The sequence below is a fragment of the Carcharhinus amblyrhynchos genome, chromosome 2 (assembly GCF_965287045.1).
Source record: "Carcharhinus amblyrhynchos chromosome 2, sCarAmb.v2.hapA, whole genome shotgun sequence".
In the NCBI taxonomy this organism is placed as follows: Eukaryota; Metazoa; Chordata; class Chondrichthyes; order Carcharhiniformes; family Carcharhinidae; genus Carcharhinus; species Carcharhinus amblyrhynchos.
This window is the reverse complement of record NC_137325.1, coordinates 19,888,302-19,911,828: the sequence shown is the minus strand read 5'-3', so window position 1 is coordinate 19,911,828 and position 23,527 is coordinate 19,888,302. Positions and strand designations below refer to the sequence as shown.

General features: G+C 40.7%; 1 protein-coding gene across 4 annotated transcripts in view; it reads left to right on the top strand.

Moving 5' to 3' along the window:
- The first annotated feature begins 2,545 nt into the window (after window positions 1-2,545).
- Window positions 2,546-23,527, top strand: part of exoc3 (exocyst complex component 3) — a 30,550-nt gene continuing 9,568 nt past the window's right edge. Inside the window, exons 1-8 of one of the 4 annotated variants that reach the window (XM_080203216.1) lie at window positions 2,546-2,692; window positions 5,559-5,669; window positions 10,195-10,243; window positions 11,753-11,919; window positions 13,411-13,630; window positions 19,312-19,993; window positions 21,727-21,844; window positions 22,358-22,483. In XM_080203216.1, coding sequence (XP_080059342.1) covers window positions 11,776-11,919; window positions 13,411-13,630; window positions 19,312-19,993; window positions 21,727-21,844; window positions 22,358-22,483 — 1,290 coding nt within the window. In that variant the 5' untranslated portion in view covers window positions 2,546-2,692; window positions 5,559-5,669; window positions 10,195-10,243; window positions 11,753-11,775. Of the gene's footprint in view, window positions 2,697-5,558; window positions 5,670-10,194; window positions 10,244-11,752; window positions 11,920-13,410; window positions 13,631-19,311; window positions 19,994-21,726; window positions 21,845-22,357; window positions 22,484-23,527 lie in introns of all 4 variants that reach the window. The other 3 variants (XM_080203225.1, XM_080203230.1, XM_080203239.1) reach the window with 3 other exon arrangements.

Genomic DNA, 23,527 nt, shown 5'->3' with positions numbered 1-23,527 from the left:
GGATTAGTAAAGTAGTTATCCAAGACTTCTCTTGTTCTTCCTCCCCAGTGGCCAGCTAAAGCTTGACACTCACAGAAGCCCAGGAGGTTGTCATTGTGAGATATTGCCCATGGTACAGAAGTTTGATTGTGCTTTCATTGATGAGGTTGAGGGTTAAAGCCCATTCCAGCAATGGAGAGAATTGACAGGTAAGGATTTGGGAAGGAGGGGGAGGGAAGTGGGATTGTGGGGGGAAGAGGGGTGGGAGGGTCCCAGATCTATATTTGAATATTTACATTTTAAAATCTTAGCTGTCATGATCCCATTATGCTTCAACTGTTGGGTCATATGTAGGTCGCATTTTCCTGAATGTTATTGGGGCTGGAATCTCCATACTAACCAAGTTGCATCAAGCAGACATTATGCCCCATATGTGCACAAACCTGTGTTGGATATCTCTCTGTTTTGTTTTTTTTTTGCCTATATCAGTACACCTCCAGCCATAATGAACATATGCTTCCTGCCACATACATTATAGACTTTAGAGGCCTATTAATGCTTAAAAAATTAATGCTGTGTGGTCAAATTCTGAGGCCAGTATGCAGTGAAAGGATGGGGTTTCATTTACAGTAATGCATCTCTAAAAGCAGGATTTGAAATATTAACTGGAGCATATGATGGTTTGAAGTAATCTTTGGGGAAAGTATAGATTGTTGAAAATTCAGATATTATTCTGTGGTTCCTGCCTTAAAAATCTATTTATTGTGGAACAACTTTTACCCAGAGAGAGGCGAGAACAAGGGACTACCACATGGAGCAGCTGAGGCAAATAGCATAGATGCCTCAAAAAGGAAACTACATAAAGATATGAAGGTGGTGGAAATAGTAGGATTGTTGCTAGAGTCAGATGAGGCAGGATGGGAGGTATCTCATATTGAGACTAAACACTGGCTTATACCAGCTGGGTTAAATGAATGGTTTTTGAGATGTAAATTTTGGGTAAACTAAACAGTGCTTGAAATGAGCCAAAATAGAAATATAGAAATATCCTCTCCTGGGGCAGTTAGCTTCTAGCTGTCTGGGAAGTATCTCCCCAGTTTTGTGCCCTTGATATTTGGATTTGTCCCCTTCTCACTTTCATGTGCCCTTAATTTAGAAAGGATATGATTGTATTAGAAATAGTTCAGAGATGGTTCATAGGTGGATGCCTGGGATGAAGAAGATGTCTTACTAAGAAAAGTTGTGTAGGTTGGATCCATACCCACTGAAGTTTAGAAGAGGTGATCTTATTAAAATGATTTTGTGTAGACATTACTCTTATGGGTAGAAGACTATGGAAAACAATTTTAAACTAGCTGGTCTCCCATTTTGGATTGAGTAGAGATTTTTTTTCTCAGAAGTTGGTTCATAGCATTGAATTGATTTATTATTATCACATGTATGTGCATGGGTTTCCTCCAGGGTGCTCCCGTTTCCTCCCACAGTCCAAAGGTGTTCACGTCAGGTAGATTGGCCAGGCTAAATTTCCACTTAGTGTCAGGGGGATAGCAAGATAAATACTGGCGTTAAAGGGAAAGAGCCTGGGTGGGATTGTTGTCGGTGAAGGATCAGTGGGCTGAATGGCCTCCTTCTGCACTGTATGGATTCTGTGTATTGGAATACAGTGGAAAGTAGTGTTTCTTATGAGCTAGACAGACAAAACATACACTTCATAGAGTACAGAGGGGAGAAGGATAGGGTGCAGAATATAGTGTTGCAGTTACTGTGGAATTCTCTTGCCTGGAGTGCTGAGGCTGGGCATTGAATGTATCCAAGATTGAGTTAGAGTTTTCTGTGATGAGGGGATGAAGAGTAGTTGGACGTGGGGGGGGAGGGTGGTTTGCAAAAAAAAGTATAGAGTTGAGGCCACCATCAGGTTAGATATGACCATATTGAACAGCACAACAGGCTTGAGGGGCTGACTGTCCTAGCCCTGTCAATAATTCTTGTGTTCTAATGTATTGGTAAATTTAAGTTTATTTACTGGTGTCACAAGTAGGCTTACACTACAACGAAGTTACTGTGAAAATATCGTAGTCACCACACTCTGGCGCCTGTTTGGGTACACTAAGGGAAATTAGCATGGCCAATGCAACTAACCAGCACGTCTTTTGGACTTTGAGTGAAAACCGCAGCATCGAGAGGAAACGCACCCAGACACTGGGAGAGCGTGCAGACTCCACACAGACAGTGACCCAAGTCAGGAATCGAACGTGGATCCCTGGCACTGTGAGGCAAACAGTGCTAACCACTGTGCCACCTAGGTTGGAGGGGCCAGACGCCCTAGCCCTGCTCCTAATTCCTGTGTTCTCATGTATTGATGAGTTGTACTGCTCTCAAACTGGAGGGAATATTGACAGCTGTCGCGCAGGGAGTAAGTCCAGCTCCGCCCCTTTTCCCCAGCCTCGCCCTTTCCTCAGCCACACCCCTTTTTCAAGCCCCGCCCCTTTTCCCAGCCCGAAGACAGGGCGTAGTTGTATCAGCCGCGGTGCCTGCCGGGAGGTGTAGTTTTCTGGGAGGACTACATTACCCGTCGGCCGGAGCGGTTTCCGGGTGAGCCGGTGGGAGGGGGCCGCGCGCTGGTGGGTTTGAACGCGGGTGGAGTTCTATGCCGTTGTTGTTTCCCCCTCCCCCAGCGCCTCTGGCTTTGTTCCAGGCTTCTGTCCGCCTGCAGGTAAGTGGCCCCTGGGGCGAGGGGTGTGGGGCAGTGGGAGGACTGGATTTGGGGCCTGTCCTGCGGATCGGGAGCTCCTGGTGTGTTATGATTCCCCCGGCCACGGTCGGGTACTCAGAGCCTTTAGAATCGGACACTTCATTTTAATGCAGCCGCCCCGGGAGTCAGGTACTCGGTGACATTGGAGCCATTGGGTTTGATGTTGGTGCTCCAGGCTGGGAGCCTGTCATACTCGTCTCTCAGCCTAGCAATGTTATTATGTTCCTCAAATCCAGTCTCAGCGCCTGGCAATGGTTATCATTTGCAATTGCAATTTGTATTATTACAGTTCCAGGATCTGACACTGGAAATCATTACAGATGAGGTGTATCCTAGGCTGCTGCGAGAGACAAAGAAAGGGATTGGGTGGCATGGGGCACACTGCTGCTTCACAGTGCCAGGGTCCCAGGTTCAATTCTGGCGTCGGGTCACTGCCTGTGTGGAGTTTGCACATTCTCCATGTGTGTGTGGGTTTCCTCTGGGTGCTCCGGTTTCGTCCCACAGTCCAAAAGATGTGTGGATTAGTTTGATTGGCCATGCCTTTTAATGTCAGGGGTATTGGTAGGGTAATTATGAGGGATTATGGGATTAGGGCCTGGGTGGGATTGTGGTCAGTACAGATTTGATGGGCTGAATGGTCTCTTTTTCTGTACTGTAGGGACTTTGTGAAAATTCTATATAGAGACTGTAAGGCTAATTTTCAAATCCTTGCTGACCACAGGAAAGGGGCTGGAGGGCAGCTATAGGCAAAATATTGCGGGTGCTGGTTGAAGTTATGACGGAGGGTCATCCTGACTCGAAATGTTGGTTCTATTCTCTCTCCACAAATGCTGTCAAACCTGTTGAGATTTTCCAGCACTTTGTTTTTGTGACTGGAAGATAGGGAAGTAGGGGGAAAAAAGATAATTACAGGTCAGTGAGTCTAACATCAGTGGTCAGGAAATTATTGAAAACAATTCTGAGGCACAGAAATACATGGGCGGCACAGTGGTTAGCTCTGCTGCCTCGCAGCTCCAAAGACTCGAGTTCCGTTCCCAGTTTGAGTGTCTGTCTGTGCATAGTCTGCATCTTCTCCATGTGTCTGTGCGGGTTTCCTCCGGGTGCTCCGGTTTTCTCTCTGTGTACCCGAACAGGCTGTAGAGTGTGGCAACTAGAGGATTTTTGCAATAACTTCATTGCAGTGTTAATGTAAGTCTACTTGTAACTAATAAATAAACTTTAACTTTAATCTCCACTTGGAGAGGTAAAGATAATCAAGGATAGTCAGCATGGCTTGGTCAAAAGGAAGATCATGTCTGAGAAATTTGATTGAACTTTTAGTGATGGTGACCAGATATGTAGATGAGAGCAGTGAAGTTGATGTAGTCTATACATCAGTAAGGCTTTGACAAGATCCTGCATGAGAGACTGACCAAGAAGGCAAGGGCCCATGGCATTCAGGACAATTTAGCAAATTGGATCCAAAATTGGCTTAAAGCAGGAGGCAGATTGAAATTATTGAAGCAAACTAACTGGAAACCGGTGTCCAGTGGTGTACTGCAGGGATTGATGCTGGGTATCTTGCTGTTTGTTGCATACATTTGTAATGTACTTTAATAATCTAGATGTAAATGTGAGTGGTATGATTAGTAAGTGCGTAGACAGCGTGAAATTGGTGGTGTGGTAAATATTGAGGAGGAAAAGTAAATTACAGGATATAGATGGGCTGGTCAGGTGGGTATAACAGTGACAAATGGAATTTGACTCTGAAAAATGTGAGGTAATATATTTTAGGAGGACTAACAAGGCAAGGGGGTACATATTGAATGGGAGGGTGCTAGGAAGTACAGAAGACCAGAGAGATCTTGGGGTGTATATCCACAGCTCCTTGAAGCAGCAAGACCGATTAACAAGGTGATTAGGAAGGCATATGCGATATTGTATTAGCCAAGGTGTAGAATATAAGAGCAGGGAAGTTTAGATGGAACTGTATAAAATGCTCATTCGGCCACAGCTAAATGTGTGAAGTCCTGGTTGCCACAGTGTAGGAAGGATGTAATTGCACTTGGAATGGTGCAGAAGAGATTCATCAGGATATTGCCTGAGCTGGAGCATTTCAGCTATGAAGCGCGGCTGGATAGAGTGGGCTTATTTTTCCTTGAAGCAGAGAAGGCTGAGAGGGTCCTCATTGAAGTGTACAAAATTGAGGGATATAGATAGGAAGAAGCATTTGGTGGAAGGAAGATCGGTGGGGGGGGGGGGGGGGGGGGGGGGCATTGATTTAAGGCAAGGAAAAGTGGATTTGAGAAAAAACCTTCGTCTACCTGAAAGGGTGGCAGAGGCATTTAAGCGTTTAGATGAGCTTTTGGAACACTGCAGCATACAAGGCTAAGGATCAAGCGGTGGAAAATCTCTTTAGAATGGATAGATGTTTGATGGCCAGCACAGACATGATAGGCTGAAGTGTGTCTTTCTGTGCTGTAACACTCTGATTCTTTCTACAGGATCTGATAGCAGAGATCATTGCAGCTCTAGAATCTGAGTAAATGCCATTGCTGTTCCAGGCTCTGACAGTGGAAACCATTGCAGTTCCAGGCTCTGACACTTAAATGTCATTTCTACCCCACTCTATTGTGTTATTGTCACTGTGTTAGCTAGACTGTTCCAGAGTTAGTGGAATGTTGTTTAGAGTTGAACAATCCAGGGTTATATCAGAATTTTGGCCTGGCACTTTTTGTCCTTTGATCTTAGTTAGGTACTGTATGATCAAAATGGGAATGAAATTTGGAAAATGTAATTGGGAGCTTCATAAAGAGGTGAACCAAGTGTTGGTTTAATGTCTCCACAGGAAGTTGGAACCTCCGACAATTCACTCTTCAGTGCAGCATTGAACCATCAGGTTAGCTCTGCACTCAGGTCCTATATTGGGGATTGAATCTGCAGCCTTCTGACTTCAGAGGTGAGAACATTGTCACTGAGAGAAGTTGACACTTCATAATGGTATCTTGAACCGTGCTAACAAAGATAACTATTCAAGATGTGACTACATAGTGTAGGGGATAATATATTAGCATGATAAAATATTGGTTAGCTAACAGGAAGCGAAGAGGATGTCTGAATAGACCGTTTTTGGATTAGAGCTGTAATAAGGCTTTGACGGCCACAGGGATCAGTGTTGGTGTCTCAACTGCTTATAACATACGTCAATTATTTGGATGAAAGGACCAACTATACAGTAGCTAAATTTGCTGATGGCACCAAGACAAGTGGAAAATAAGTTACCAAGGAAGAGGAGTATAATGTGGGAACATGTGAATTTGTCCACGTTGGCAGGAATAATAGAAAAGCAGTATACTATATAAATGGATGGAGATTGCAAAACTATGCTACAGAAGGATCTGGCTTGTCCTAGTACATGAATCACAAAAAAGATAGTATGGAGGTACAGCAAGTGATTAGGAAGGCAAATAAATAAGTGAACTGAGTGGTAGTTTAATGAAGGTGGAACCTCTGACACTTCACTCCTCCTGTGCAGCATTGAAAGATCAGGTTGATTTAAATTTATTGTAAGGGACTACAGTATAAAGATAGGGAACTTTAATGCAGCTGTACAGGACTTTGGTGTGACCACGTCTGGAGCACTGTGCACAGTTTTGGTCTCCTGATATAATTGCATTAGAAACAGTCCAGAAGAGGTTTACTTTACTCATTTCTGGGATGATGGGCATATCCTACGAAGAAGGGTTGAGTAAGTTGGGCCTATACACATTGGAGTTTAGAACGAGAGGCGATCTTGTTGAAATATAGGATCCTGAGGGGACTTGATAAGGTAGATACCAGGGGAAGGTTTCAACTTGTGGGGGAGTCTTATCCCTTTTAAGGCAGAGATGATGAGAATTATTTTCCCTCAGAGGGTCATTAGTCTGGAACACTCTTCCCCAGAAAGCAGTGGGAGGCTGAGTCAATGAATTTATTCTGGGAAGAGTTAAATACATTTTTGATGGACAAAGGAGTCGAGGATTACATGGAGCAGACGGAAGTGGAGTTAAGACCACCTACTTGATCAGCCATGTTGGTATTGAACAGCTGAATGACCAACTCCTGTTCCCAAGTCCTATATTCCTAATACATAGTAATGTCATCCCCACAGGATTCCAGCTCTGACCACTGTTTTACTGTAGCTACTAACAAAATGATAAATAGTTTTTGTTTAATTTATGACTTGAATGACAGGTTAGTAGGATGATTCTTTGTAATACTGTACTGTTACCAATGTCAATAAGCACTTCTATCATATTTTAGTTACAGAAATGACTAATTGTTATTATTTGGTTTTTAAAGACTAATTGTTATTGTAGCTATACTTCAAACATCTCATTGCAAGATCAAATTCCTTTATTTGGAAGCATTCCCTGGGAGTTTTCTGGTTTTAAGTACTATTTATTTGTAGCAAAATTATTAATACAGATTTGTTGTGCAATATATTTGCAATCAGAAAAACTTTCTCAATCAACAATCATGGTTTTAGGGTGCTGAAATTTTTCACGTCTCATAGTTCCTGTAACAGACAGATTTTTGCCTTTCTAAGCAGAAATGCTTTTTATAAAAACAGAATTAAGTGCCACTTAACAGTTTTGTACAACATCAGCAAGTTTTGACCCGATTGCACGTGACTCTGCACTTTAAACTTCATTCTATTCTGCCTTACGTCTCACTCTGCAAACATTGATTGCACCAGGGATCTGGGTTTGATTCCCTGCTTGGGTCACTGTCTGTGTGGAATTTGCACATTCTCCCCATGTCTGCGTGGATTTTCTCCGAGTGCTCCAGTTTCCTCCCACAACCTAAAGATGTGTGGTTTAGGTGATTGGCCATGCTAAATTGCCCCTTAGTGTCAGAGGGATTCGAAGGCTAAGTTTGTGGGGTATGGGGATAAGGCCTGAGTGGGATTGTTGTCATGCAGGCACAATGGGCTGATTGGCTTCCTTCTGCACTAAGAATTCTATGATTCTATCTGGTCTGACACTCCTTCTAACAACTTCAGACTTAAGCTGATAGAGGAAGTTTGGGTACGTGTGTTTACATGTAGTAAAATCTGAGTGCTGGGAGTCAATTAAACATTTAATTCTTTAATTCCAAAATGATTTAAAGTGATATTGCTTTTGTGACAATTTTATTTAGTGTAAGAGTTGACAGATGCTAATGTTTGAACAGTAAAGTTAAAGTGTAGCAGTACTACCATTAAGTTCAAGACAGAAACGTTGTTTCCTCATCACTACCTGGATGCATCAGTAGTTGATGCTCTTGCACTGGCTTGCCTTTCCTATCAGAGGGTTTCTGTTATGTGATTATTTTTCACAGGTCTGGAGATTGCCTAGTGTTAGTTTGAATGGTCCAATTAGCAGTGATGTTAAGCGTCATCTGTCTGCCAGGCCAGGTTAAGCTTCCAAGACCTTATGTGAAGACCTTCCCACACATTCTTTTTTATTTCATAGGATGTGGGTGTGGCAGGCAAAGTCTACATTTGTTACCCATTCCTAATTGCTCTTGAACTGGGTGGCTTGCTAGACTTGAGAGTCAGTCATGTGTAGACCAGATAAGGAAGGCAAATTTCCTTCTATAAAGTATTAATTAACTGGATGGGTTTTGTAAAAGTGTTGCCCTGATCCCGTGTGACTCTGCACTTCCACTTCAATTTTACAGGAAGCAGTGATAGTTTGAGTCAATATTACTGAAACTAACATTATTATAATTCCTGATTTTATTAATTGAACTCATCATAGAATCATACAGCACAGAAGAGGCCCTTTGGCCCATCGAGTCCATACCAACACATTAGAAACACCTAAACTCCCACCTAATCCCATCTGCCAGCACTTGGCCCATATCCCTGAATATTATGATGTGCCAAGTGATCATCCTGATACTTTTTAAAGGATGTGAGGTAATCTGCCTCTACCACCCTCTCAGGCAGTGCATTCCAGACTGTCACCACCCTCTGGATAAAAAAAATTTTCTCACATCCCCCCCCTTATCCTCTTGCTGCTCGCCCTGAACCTACTCCCCTGTCACTGACCCTTCAACTAAAGGGAAAAGCTGCTCCTTATCCATTCTGTTCATGTCTCTCATAATCTTGTACACCTCAATCAGGTCACCCCTCAGTCTTCTCTGCTCCAGCAAAAACAAGCTAAGCCTATCCAACCTCTCTTCATAACTTAAATGTTACATCCCAGGCAGTATCCTGGTGAATCTCCTCTGCAACCCTTCCAGTGCAATCACATCCTTCTGATAATGTGGTGATCAGAACTGCACACAGTATTCTAGCTGTGGCCTCACCAAAGTTGTATACAACTCCAACATGACTTCCCTGCTTTTATAATCTAAATTCTACCAGCTATCATGATAGGATTTGAACCCATGTCCCAAACGATTAACCTGGGACTCTGGATTACTAGCCCAGTGACATTACCACCACACCATCATTGTAAATCCAATAGTTTGTAAGCATTCTAGTGATAGAGCATGGTCAAATAGGCTTGATAATGATTGGATTAAATCAGTCTCCATAATCTGTGTAAACAAGTACAAAGAGAAAGGTCCTGGCCAGAGGGGATAGATTGTAGGTTTAAAAGATATGTGCTTGTGTAAAGATTGGTTCCTGTTCTATCCTTCACCAGCTGGCTTTCTAGAATACAACGTAAGTTATGCTAACATTGTTTGTAACATGCTTCTCCAGCTCTCTAAGTTAGGAGCTCTTCTCTTCTCAATGTACAAAACCCCACAAATAACAGAGGCATAAGCATCAGTGACCGTGCAATATTCTCTCGAGAGGATGCATTTGAAGCATGTTACTTGATCAGAAATCTAGGTGAGATATTAAAGTCTGTGTTGCAGTACTGCACCAGAATTATGACATGTAGAAGGAAAAATAGTAAATCAAGAGCTAGTGATTTGTTTTGGGGCTTGGGATTTAAAAGCCAGAAGTTTGCAGGAGGGAAGGAAGGTAATCTTGTCCACAGTTTGAAGTTCTGGTTAAGAATGAGTTTGAAGAGGAGATGATCCATCTCAAATGTAGTGAGGATGCAGGGAGGAGGAAGAGTGCAACACATTCAAAGATTGAAGGATCAAGTTCAGAGGGACAACGATCTTAATGAGGTGAATGTCAAAGCAGGATGATGCCACACTGGGGGGAAAAAAAGTATAAGAAGGAATCCCCTCAAAGGCAAGGCATGCTGGTACAAGAGAAGAGGTATCCTTCCAGAGCAAGTTCATGACTACCCTACTGACAGAGGTACCTTTGCAGGAGAAAGGGGTTTGAGGAGGGATCATAAATCACACTGACAGGTGCAATCAGAATGTGATTCTGAGCACACTATGCGTCTGCCCAGAGTGTAATGGTAATACTGCTGTGCTTTAATATAATAGTTCAAACTATCTTTGCATTCTACAGCAAACAGTTTAAATTTCTGTTTTTCGTAATAAAGGTTGGATCTCTGCCCTCAGAATTCACTCTTCAAGTAATAGTAAAGTGAAGTAAGTACAACATTCAATAATCTTTCACTTTGTCTGATCTACTCCAATGCAGGGGTTCATCATGAAAAAAATAACACTAATTACCATGAAGTTTGGAATTACTTAGATTTACTAAAGAAAGCAACATCTTAAAATTGTATATTTTAAAAACAATTGTCTGTCTACTGTAGACACAGTGACTTCAAGATTAAGGTATGGTTTGAATTTGTCTTGACCAAGGAAATGCTCTGATAGTGCAAACGGAGGAATTACCTTAAAACATGAGTTGTGGTTGGAGAGAATGTTTTGAATGGCATGGTACCTGGCTAAAGTACTGAGTATGGTGGTGGAGTGAGCATTTTAAGGCTCAGAGCAGATAATCACAAAACACATTGAAGATTATGAGTACCTGTTTAAACTAATTTTCCTATCACTTATGAGTACCATAACACATAATCTTTGCTGATGATACATCAAGTGGTTAGCTACTGAATATTACACTGGACCATCAAAGACAATGAAGAAGAACATTTCATTTGCAAGGCATTGATGGATACAGCTACTTTTGGTGTATGAAGCCCTTTAACATTAGTTCCTAATTGCTGTGTATGATGCTATCTTCCTCCTGAATATGTAAACATTGTTTTCTTTCCATAGTCTATTCCACCCAGCAGATGCTTTCTGCGATTGAACTTGAGATCACAGTCAGCTTTATGCAAAACTGGGGCAGTTGGGCCATTTTATCTGTGGGAAAAAGTGTTGTCTTGAAGATTGTAATCTATTTGTGGGTGGTTAGAGAAGGTGAGAAATATGGTGGCTTTTTTTGCAACCACTGTTGTTGCTGGCTCTAAACTGTCATTGGCATAGTGTAGGATCGGATTGCTATCTGAGCCTTTAACTGGTGAGTCGTGTATCTGTATTCTCGGCAGTTGCCTAATACCTGCAGAAACCATTGCCACGAATCCCAATTTGCATTAGGAAATCCCTCTAAGTTTCCAATATAAAAAGCACGTGGGATAAATCACATTTAACTGAATCCATACAGCTTGGGTATATGTTGGCACAGCCAAGTCCTAGGATGTGCAAGATCATTACTGGGCCCAAGTAAAACCACCTAGTTTATCAGTTTACTATTTGTCCAGCTAGGCTTGATCTACCCATCAGATAAAGCCTGTCCAGTTATCTGGATCCAGGTGACAGGCTTGCCTCTAGGTTCCTGGTTGATCATCATCCGTGCACTTGAGTAGAGAATGGTGTGTGACATGCAAGAATTGGAAGAGTAAGGGCAGCTAAATAAAATCCTGCAAGAGTACAAAGTTGGTTCTGCTGTCCGTCTGTAAAAATGGCTGGAAGGTTGCCAGAATAATTAAAAATGGTGGGGTGGAGAAAATATTAAGTAAAGCAAAACATTTAAAATCTGCCCCCAATGCTAGAGGCTTTCAGTCTGGTATTGAGTGATACTTAATTTTTGTATTAAACTGGGTGAGGAGAGAAGATTTAAATGTTAAATATCTGCATGTTATTCCAAAGGATTTCTGGTAAAGATTGTGGACATGGAAGAAACTGACCGGGAAGCTGTGTGGACAGCTGCACAGCGAGTGGCTGGAATGCTGCAGCGGCCTGATCAGCTGGACAAAGTGGAACAGTATCGCCGGCGGGAAGCTCGGAAGAAAGCCTCTGTGGAAGCTAGGCTGAAGGTCAGTACATAGAAGAGGAAGAAACGACTCTTACTTTGTATTTACACATTGCAAAGAAGGCATCTCCTAGAATGTTTTTTGATAATATAACTAATAATTAGTCAATTTCCTGTTGCAATGCTCAATGGAAAACAAGCATTCAAATGAAAGAAGCTGAGAATTGGACAAGGGGACGCGTAAATAATTCAGCTCACATCTTAGTCATTCATTCTGTCATAATTATTTATATTTCCACATTCAAATCTCCCTGTGTAAGCTTGGCATGTTGTAAATATATCATTATGCCACTGGGTGCACTGCAGTGCCTCCACTCATGGTAGTGGTGTAATTGCAGTTTGACAAAGTAAATAAATGTGGACCTGGCCATTTCTGTTGGATAACATCAATTTCCCACTGATTTAATTCAATTTTTTTTATTATTTGATGGTGCAAGGACTAGGGGACACAAGGTTTTGAAATAGGGGAATGGAGAAAGAATTTCTTTATATAGTGAGCGGTAATGGTCTAAAACTCGTTGCTTATGAGGGTGTTGGAAGCACAGAAAATCAGTGATTTCAAAAGCATATTGGATGGGTATTTGGGGGAAAGGAACTTGCAGGTGTATGGGATAGAATGGAGTAATTGACAAAATTGCTCTACAGACAGCAGACGTGGACTTGATGGGTGGAATGCCCTCCTGTGCCATAATGACTCTGATTCTGACTATCAGCAGAAGTAAGGGCAAGTGTAAGACTTTCGGTATTGATGTTTCTTGAAGCTTCTCAAAATTTGATGTTATAAAAGGTTGGGTTTGCTAGGTTTCAGTCTTTTTTAACATCTTTTACTAAAACTAATTCTATTTCCTAAAATATGCTCACCCTCCTTATAGCACCAAGCTCCCTTTAAATTTTAAATGAAACTTATGATGTTCAAAGTGACCATGAAGAGCAATTTAATTAAATTGTTATACTGAAGAATTCAATGTTTCTAGTACCTGTTTTTACTAATTTCCATCGGAGCCCATCTCTAACTATCTATTGCAAGAATTAATTAGTTTGTGAAAAACATAATTTTTTATGCTACTTGTAATTCCTACCAGCACAATCTGCTTTAATTTTCCTTAATTCGCAATAAGACAAATTTTAAGTGCACAAGGTTAATTTCCATTTTGACGAGTCTCACATTTTTGCACTTCCTAGATCATTGGTACTTAACTGTGACTCAAAATCTGAATGTTCACAATTGGTACTTAGATGTTACAACATGGATGCAGGCTATTCAGCCAAACCTATCCATGTTAATATTTATGCTCCATATGAACTGAGGCAATTGCCACTGGAGAAAAAATCATCCTCATTTTTAACCTTCGAACCAGATGCAAGCAAATACAAACATACACAGAGAAAGAGACATCATGTAATTCATTTTGAAAATTGTAGACAAACACGTGTACCTGCCTTATCAGTGAATTACTCCCATTCTCACAGAGATTACTTTTGAATTACATTTCAGGCAGCCATCCAGTCCCAGTTGGATGGAGTGCGGACAGGACTTAGCCAGCTTCACAATGCCTTGAATGATGTTAAAGACATCCAGCATTCCTTGGCAGATGTCAGTAAGGATTGGAGACAGAGCATTAATACTATAGAGAACCTGAAGGATGTGAAAGATGCTGTGGTCCAGCACAGTCAGCTGGCAGCTGCTGTAGAGAACCTCAAAAATATTTTTTCAGGTAATTTTTAGTTTTTTGCATTTTTGATAAATCCTTAAATATGAATTTAAAGTGAAGTAAGAACATCCTGGTCAAATTGTCCCTGGTTTACATGAAGGCTGCACATGCTGTTGAATTCCTGTGTGTAACATTGCAGAGGATTGACTAGTAATGACAAAGCAAAAAATTGTTTTTATATTGTTGTCATGACTACCAATAAACAAAGACAATTCATCCTTTGAGAAATAATAACTTGTCCTTCAAGATTATGAAAGGAATCTTCAGATGCAGTGTCTACTCTAACTTGAGGAAGACACACTGGCACTAAAAATTAATCACTCTTAGGAAATCAGTCAGCATTCTTGAAAAAACGGTGCAATAACCATATCATAGCAACAGAAAATAGAAGCAAGAGCAGGCCATTTGCCACTTGCAGTCTGCTCTGCTATTCATTTTGATCTTGGATGATTATCAAAATCAATATCCTGATCCCACCTTCCCCCATATCCCTTCATCCCTTTAGCCCCAAGAGCTGTCTCTAATTTCTTCTTGAAATCATAATGCTTTGGCCTCAACTACTTTCTGTTGTAGTGAATTCCATAGAGTCATCACTGTCTGGGAGAAGACGTTTTCCTCACTTCAGTTCAAAAAGGTTTGCCTCTTATCCTAAAAGAACGACCCCTAGTTCTGGACTCCCTCACCATTGGGAGCATTCTTTCTGTATCTACCCTGTCTAATCTTGTTAGAATTTTAAAAATGTCTGAGATCCCCTCTCACTCTTCTAAACTTGAACACAATCCTAACCGACTTAGTCGCTCCTCGTGTGACAGACCTGCCATCCCAGGAATCAGCCTGGTAAACTTTTGCTGCATTCCCTCTATAGAAAATACATCCATGTCCCACAATATATTGCACTGTTATTTCAAAGATCTTTTAAAATTGTATTTAACTATCTTGAAATATTAACAAATACTGAAATCCATCAACCTTTATGGTTATTTGAACTTTACTCCATGCCATTCAAAGTGCTATCGACTTTCAAGAAGAATAAAATCCTCTGAATTTGGTTCTTGTTTAGTATGCATTGCTACATCATAGAATCATACAACTTGGCTCACCATACTTGTCAGCTCTTTCACCAATTATTTCCATTGGCCTTGGAACAGTGTCCTTGTCAAATATATATCCAACTTCCTTTTTTAAAATTAATATTGAATCTGCACCCACCATCCTTTCAAGCATTGCATTCCATATCATCATAATTCACTGTGTAAAACATATCTCTTCTCACTTGCTGTGGGGTTTTTTTGTCAACTATCTTAAATCTGTTTCGTCGGCTGATAACCCCTTGCACCAATGGAAACATTTTGCCTTGTTTTCATTGTCAAAACCCATCATGATTCTGAACAAGTATATTAAATTTTCCTTACCTTCACTACTATAAGGAATATAACCTGAGCTTCCCTTTTCTCTCCACGTAACTAATCCCTTAAATCTGGTATTATTATATACTACTCCAAGACTTGACATCTTAAGTTGGAGAGCCCAGAATTGAGTACAGTACTTCACCTAAACAATGATTCACCAATGTAATTCATTTGTATACTATTTTAAAATTTAGAATAGGATAGTTAAAGTGACTGTTTCTGGATTTGGATATTTCTTTTGGGATATAAAAAAAAGTGTAGCCATATTGATCTAGTTTCACAAAATAAAATGTAACACAACCATGAAAATACCAATCCAACCACAATTTGTTTTTAAATTGTTTATGGGATGTGAGCATGTCTGACAAGGCCAGCAATTATCTTTTTACCTAATTTCCATTGAGAAAATGATGGTCAACTGCTGCCTTGAACTACCGCAGTCCATGAGGCATAGATGCACCCCCTGTGCTTTAAGCAAGGGTGTGCCAGGATTTTGACCCAGTGATAGAGAAGGAGCAGCGATATATTTGCAAGTCAGGGTGACTTGAACAGATAATGTCAGACGGCGGTATCTTGTATATGGTTCACACTGTTGCCACTGAGCGTTAATGGACAGTTGGGATTGGTATAGAATGTTTAAAGTAGTGGATGAGATGCTGATCAAGTGTACTGCTTTGTTCTGGATGGTGTCAAATTCAAGTGTTGTTGGAATGACACTTGCACAGCCCAGTGAAGAGTATTCGATTAGACACCTGACTTCGAACCTTTAAGTGGGACAGGATTTGAGAAGGCAAGCAGTGAGTCACTCACCACGGATTTCCTAGCATCTGACCTGCTCTTGTGGTATTTATATGTCTGCTTCATTTCAGTTTGTGATTAATGGTAACTCCCAGGATGTTGATAGATCGGATTATGTTCTCGCTAGTTGGAGTTAGTCATTGCCTGGCACCTCTGTGGTGTGAATGTTAGTATCACTTGTCAGCCCAAGATCCAGGTATTGCCTCATGCAGGCACAGATTGATTTAGTAGCTGAGGAGTTTAAAATGGTACTTCACATTGTGTGATCATCAGTCAACATGCCCAATTTTGACCTTAAGATGGAGAGAAAGTCCTAGCTCAGGCAGCTGAAGATGTTTAGGCTTAGGACATTGCTGCAGGAATTCCTTGGGGTAATGTTCTGGAACTGAGATAATTGACTTCTAACAAACTAAACCACCTTTTGCGCTAGATTTGACTCCAGCCAGTGAAGATTTTTCCGTCAATTTTGCTAGAGATCCTTCATGACACATTGGTTAAATGCTGCCTTAATGTCAAGAATAATAACACTCACCTCAGCTCTATAGTTCAGTTGTTTTGTTTATGTTCAAGCCAAGGTTGTAATTGGGTCCTGGGAAATTTTCTACATTTTTGGGTAGATGCCAGTTTTGTAGATGTACTGGATTAACCGGGTATGGGTACGGCTAGATTAGATGTGCAAATCTTCAGTATTACTGTGGAATGTTGTCAGGGCCCATAGCTTTGCTGTATTAAGCGTTCCCAGCCATTACTTAATATTACGAGTGGATCAAATGGGCTGCAGCCTGGTATTTGTGATGTTGGGGAACTCAGGAGGCTGAGATGAATCATCCACTTGGCACTTCTGGCTGAAGATAGTTGCAAATGCTTCAGCCTTGTCTCTGGCATGGATGTGCTCAACTCTGCTATCGCTGAGGATGGAATTATTTGTTGAGCCTCTGTCTTGAGTTAGTTACTTAATTGTCCGCCACTGACAACTGGATGTGGTTAGAATGGAGAGCTTTGAGCTGAATTGTCAGTTGTGGGATCCATTAGCTCGAACGCGTGACGCTTCTGTTTAGTATGTGTATAGTCCTGTGTTCTACCAGGTTGTCACCTTTTTTAGGTATGCCTTATGCAGCTCCTGGTAAGCTTCGTACTCTTTGTTGAACTTCCTGGTTTGATTGTAATGGTAGGGACACAGGTTATCCATTGCGGTTGAATACAAATCATCTGTTGGCCACAGTGTCTCACTGATACTTGATTTTGAATAGCTAGATCTGTTCTGGATCTTTCCAGTGGTAGTGCCATACGTCACAGTAAAGGACCCTCAACTTTGGGCAGGATTTTACAGCCTTGCTCAGGCGAGATCGTAAAATCCCACCTGCGGTCAATGGGGATTTTCATTCTGGGAACTTCACTCTCCCCGGAATCGGAGTGGGTTAGGCTTTCAGTGTGCATCTCCGCAAGCACTGTGTTAACTCTGTGCCAACTATAAAGTTTCACTTTTTTGTGTGTGCATTTGCCCGTTCCGCATCTTAAAGTGCATCATTGATTTTTGTTTCTCCCCTTTTAATCAATGAGATATGTTCAATGTCAGGAGTTAGTTATTAGGAAGGATCACTCCTAATATTTTCTAAATGGCCTTCTCCACAGGCAGTTTACCAACTGAATAGCGACAATGAGCATGCCACTTATTCCCAAGCTTCTTAATTAATTGTAGCTGTTGATCTGGCACATGGGAATTGCAAGAACGTCCCACTAAGGTCTTTCTCTCTTCTGAGCATCTGCCCACTGTTACTTGGATTACAGCTGAGTAGATACACATTCCATGACAATCATCTATAACCACTGTTGCTTACGGTTGATTTTGGTAATTTTAAATTTTGTGATAAAACTAAACTATTCATCTGTGAAACATTTATGCATGTGATTATAAATTCAACTACTTTCAAAAAGAATTGACCATGGGAAGCTTCGAATTGGGCACATCTCTTGCATTTGGCACACCAAAAATATAACTGGGAGAATAAATTTTAAAGCATTATGAATACATTTTCTCTACATCTGAGCAATTGTTTTCATCCCCTTCCGTCACATACTGACACAAACATTGAGAAAAACAACACCACGAAAGAACGTATAGTTTGGTTGTAAACAGGAAGGTTTCACCCCATTGGGAATAGACATAATGTGGTGTCTCACCTTGTGTTATTTGAACTTGTTTTTCTCACTTGCCAGCATGCAAGCCTACACAGGAGGCTGGACCATCATGTCTTGGTTTTAAAAAATCAATTTTCCTTAAAAGATACAGTGGTCTCTACTGTAATTCTTTGTATTTAAAAAAAAGTTTACCCTAACATCTCTTGCCTTAGTAAAAGATTTGTAAAACATTGTTTGATATGATAATTCTCAGTTGTGAAGAACATTTAAAATATATTTCTCTTTACGTAAAGTAGGATTCTGGGGATTGTCTGTGTGTGTGTGAGTAACTTAATTAAGTTGGGACTGAGTGTCTACAGCATTGAAACCATCAACTGGGCTAAGTGCAAAAAGCCTGTACTTGATGTGAATTGGGTCAAGTTGGATATTCCACAAGTAAACACAACATGGGTTGAAATTTGCATGAGGAGATAAGTTGGGATATAGGGTTTTAGCTGTTGAATTTCAAAGGGAAGTAAGGAGCTTTCATCTTGTAGTAACTTTGCCTTATTATAAAATTTATTTTACCTGAAAGTAGTGGCATAAGAAAAACATAAAAGGCTTTTATATTCTGGGAAAGACAAGTTTCAAAGAAGGATAAGGACGATTGGGAAAGAGAAAAGAACATATTTAGAGAAGTTGGAAGCTATGTTAGATAAGGCCGTGTAAGATCCTGAAGAAAGTGCTATGCTGAGACTGAAGTGTGAAGAGGTGAAATTAGCAGCCTGCAGCCACACCAGAGGAGTGTTGGTTTATTCCAGAAAGAAGGGTATAAAGCCTTGAATTTCCACAGTGAAGTGAGAGAGAAAGAGAAACCCTGTGACATATCTTCGCTTTGAATTGTACCTTGTGATAATATTACTAGAGTCTGTTTTATAGACTAAGTTTCTGCAGGGACTGTTGCCTAAAGAGGTGTTTATTTTTGAGTCTAACCAAATAGGAATCTGTTGGGGAAATATTTTGGAAGACTAATCTTAACTGTATAAATGTAATCTTGTGTTTTAAGTTCCCTTTCTTTTATTAGTAAATCTTTAAATTTACTATTTAAAATCTCAAAGTTTTCTTGGAGTATGTGATGCTTGACTTCAGCACACACATCTTCTGGTAGTGATGTAAAAATTGAAAATCATTGTGATAGCTTGCCCATTTACTTTTGGGATTTGGTTAGCACAGCGATTACCACCTGCTAGATCACAACATGGTGAAAATATTTTTCAATATTTTTATTATTGTGCAGCAATATTGCTGTTGGCGCAGTGACCATGCACCAGCTAATGTTCTTTATTGTCTGATTTTCAGTTCCAGAGATTGTGCAAGAGGCCTGTGACCTGATTGAACGTGGAGAACTGCTTTCAGCCCATCGAAAACTGATGGATCTGGAGTGTTCCCGCGATGACCTTATGTATGAGCAGTATCGTATGGATAGCAAAAACACACATGATATGAAACTCATCCAAGCCTACTTCACTGAGGTGCAGAATCTCTCGGAGCAAATGGGCAAGCAGATCTGGATGCTAGTGCAAAGGTCTTCAGTATCAGTCCGCAGTGATCCGACCCAGCTCGTTTCAGCGATTCGAATCATTGAGAGAGAAGAAAAAATCGATAAGCGGATGCTGGACCGTCAGAAGCAGACAGGGTTTATTCCTCCTGGCAGACCAAAAAGGTGGAAAGACAAGTTGTTTGAGGTGCTAGAACAGACTGTTGCCAATCGGATTGAGGCCAGTCAGTCTGATACACGGGAGCTAGACAAAATGTGGCTTGTGCGTCATCTGGAGCTTACGCGCAAGTATGTTCTTGAGGACTTGCTGGTCATGAAGAACCTGATGGTGCAATGCTTTCCTCCTCATTACGACATCTTCAATAAACTTCAGAATTTGTATCACGAGGGACTAGTAGCGCGTGTGGAGGAACTTGCCTCGGAGGACTTGGAGGCCAATGAAATTGTTTCACTTCTGACTTGGGTTCTAAATACATACCTCAGGTAAGAGATTAATGTGATACCATGTGGGGTATAAGAAGGCAGCTTCTCTTACAATTTCTCCTGGCACGGTGAGTTCCCATTCTGACACACCATCCCAAATTAAGGAGATACAGACGTTTCATGGTTAGTGCAAACAAAAAGAAGGGAAATTAGAGGCAAATCCCTGTGCAACCAAATATATGTAATATATTCAAAAAACATTGCCATTATAGATTGATTGTGGTTGTTAGCTGAGCTGTTTCTCTGACATAAAAACGCTGCTGGAAAATATTTCAGCAGCATCTGTGAACAAGAATGGATGCGTAAACTGAAGGATTTTGCAAATATTTAAATAATAAAGCAGAGGAAAGGAAGAGGGAAAAAGATGCACGTGGGAATTTTAAAATGCTTCAGTAAAAACGAGATGGCTGAATGGGGAAATTATATTAGCTTGAGGCAAAAGGAGGCAGTATGAGAGAAAACAAAGACATTAAAGGCTTCTGTGAGACACAGATAAGTTTGACGCAGTTGCAGAAGTGGAATCTGAGGTAGTTAGGAGTGGAAGCATGAAAAGCTAGCAAGGCAGAGTAGGCTTCAGCGCCCCAGGATTTTGGGAGTCAAAACTTTCAGTTGGCACCAAGGAGGCTCACTTTTCCACCAATACAGTGAATGCATCATGAGATATTTTGGATCCTGATGGAGGTATAAAAAATTTAATCATAATTTTGGGAATCCTAGTGATTGCTGTTAAATTCAGCTGATTTTCAGTTACCATTGTCTTGCTCCAGTGACAAAAACTTGCAGAAGGTGTTACTAAAAATGATATAGAGAAATACAAAGTCAGACACAACATGGGAATGTTGGAAGCGGAGGAAATCCTTCAGCCCTTTGAGCCTGTTCTGCAATTCAGTTAGATCACCTGTACAATTTCATTTCTCTAATTTGGTTCAATAACTCTTTATACCTTTACTTAACAAAAAATCTATTAATCTCGGTCTTGATGTTTCAGTTTATCTAGCCCCAACAGCTTTTTAAGTGAATGATTCCCACAACCTATAGTGTGAAGTAGTACTTCCTGACATGAGCCTGAGCTCTCATTTTAAGGTTGTGTCCCTTGTTCTGGATTTTCTATCAAAGGGTTATTAAAAATTCTTTTATGATATGAGCATTGTTGGCTAGGCCAGCATTTGTTGCCCCATCCCTAATTGCCCTTGAATGTGTTGGTCACCTGCTGCCTTGAACCACTGCAGTGCAGAGGTGTAGGCACACCTATAGTGCTGTTAGGAAGATAGTTCCAGGACTTTGAGCCAGTAACGGTAAAGGAGCAATGACGTTCCAAGTCAGGATAGCGTGTGGCTTGGAGAAGAGCTTGCCTTGTTCTTCCATGTGATGGTTTCTGTTACTCTAATCGAGTCCTTTAGTTGTCTTAAACATCTCAGATCAACCACAATCATGTGAACTTGAGACAGTACATCCCTAATCTGTGAAACCTGCCATCTTAATTTAGTCCCATTAGCTTTGGTATCTTTCTGACAGATCTGTGCCGTGATCCCTCCAAGGTCAGTATCCACCCTGAGGAGTGGTGTTCAGAATTTAATGACATATTTCTGATGCTGTTTAACCAGAACTTTATTCAGTTGCACTACAAAGCTTCCAGGTTTTATATTTTATGGCCTGCTCTGTCTGTTCAGCTTATATTTTGCTGTGTTGTGTTGAATTTTGCTTCTAATTGAATTGGCTTTCTGTCTCTATAGTGCGGATATGATGGGACACCCAGATCTAGCTCCAGAGGTAGATGTGAAGACCCTGGAACCCTTACTGTCAAGTAATATGGCTGATGCGCTTCTCACCAAATACATGACAACCCTTACAGTGAGTTAGAAGCTTCTAAGTAGGGAAGTATAATGGTTCTAAACCAGCAAATGCACCCTTTCTGATAAAGCTAAAGATTTATGGCAGATTTTTCTTGATGTGTTTGTGAAAGAGAAATAATTTTTGGCAAATCCATTTGAGTTCTTTGTCTGACAGTTTAACTATCAGGATAAGTAAGGGGGAAGTAGTGGATGTAATGTTTTGGATTTTCAGAAGGCATTTGATAAGAGTTTGTTACACTTTGCTTTATATCTTTTAACTGGTGGCTTTTATTTTAGTTACAAATTGGTCCTGTAGAACTTCAAATTTGTTGTAATCCTAAATATACCTCTTCATTTAAAATCCCCACTTTCATTCCTGAAACTTTGAAAGAAGTTGATGGTCAGTTTTTATAAAGATCTTGCTCTTTAGGCTAACTGTTGAGTTTTGATTCATTATTAGTGTGTCAGCTGTTCTAATCAAAAATACAGTGAGAACTTTCAACCTGAATGTTGATTACTTTATTCTTTACAGTCTAACATTATTGGCTGGCTACGAAAAGCACTTGAAACAGACAAGAAGGATTGGAAAAAGGACCAAGAGCCAGAAGCAGATCAAGATGGATACTATCAGACCACGCTTCCAGCTATTGTGTTTCAGGTATTCTCATTTAGTTATACCTCTTGCAAGTACTCTATGTATTTTATTATTTGGACATCCTAACATGGTTAAACTGCTACTAATGATAAGCAATATGAGTGTTAGCTTCCAGTACAGCATTGCTTTTATTTTAAATTGTGCCTCCTAGCCCACTTGTTCCCATGGGTATCAAAACAAAGATGACAAAACTAAATTGTTCCCAGAGATGTTAAACTGTTGTACTCACAGGAACTCTGCTTTTCTTGTGTGCAATCTGTGATAGATTTGAGGCGGCATGGTGGTACAGTAGTTAGCACTGCTGCTTCACAGCACCAGGGACCCGGGTTCAATTCTGGTCTCAGCTGACTGTGTAGAATTTGCATGTTCTCTCCGTGTCTGCGTGGGTTTCTTCCTATGGTCTAAAGGTGTGCAGGTTAGGTTGATTGACCATGCTAAATTGCCTCAGGGAATTAGAAGGTGAGGTTACAGGGGTGGGGCGTAGGTGAGTTGTGGTAGGTGCAAGCTTGATGGGTCAAATGGTCTCCTTCTGCACTGTAGGAATTTTAAGATTTTTAAATTCTTGCATAGTCATCCATTTTCTGTTGGATTTTCTCCTTGAAGTTCCTGTCCACGTGTATCATGGAAACTGCCTATGCAACCTTATTACACTGTAAATCTAGTTCAGTCAGTGGACACACTACAACACCACAGTGATGGAGGGTGATGTTACGCTGTGACAGGTTTATATGGGCAGTAATCATTATACATATGGGCAGAAGAATTTCTAAAGGGAAAAGTTGGGACATTACATAAAAATAAGGATAGAATACATCTTCAAAGTGGGGAGTGAATTATATCTAAGTTGTTTGATCTAATTACACCCCACATTTTAACTGAACTTCAGATGAAGACTGCATTTTACTATTGACTCCTTACATTTCACACTCAACTAGTTTGATGAACTAGTTTGCTACAAAATTTTAACCGGTCCAGTATTTCTTCACTGTTAAAATCCCTTGTTTAAAATGTTCAAGCGAAGGTTTGGGTCAAGTTTTGGGTACATTT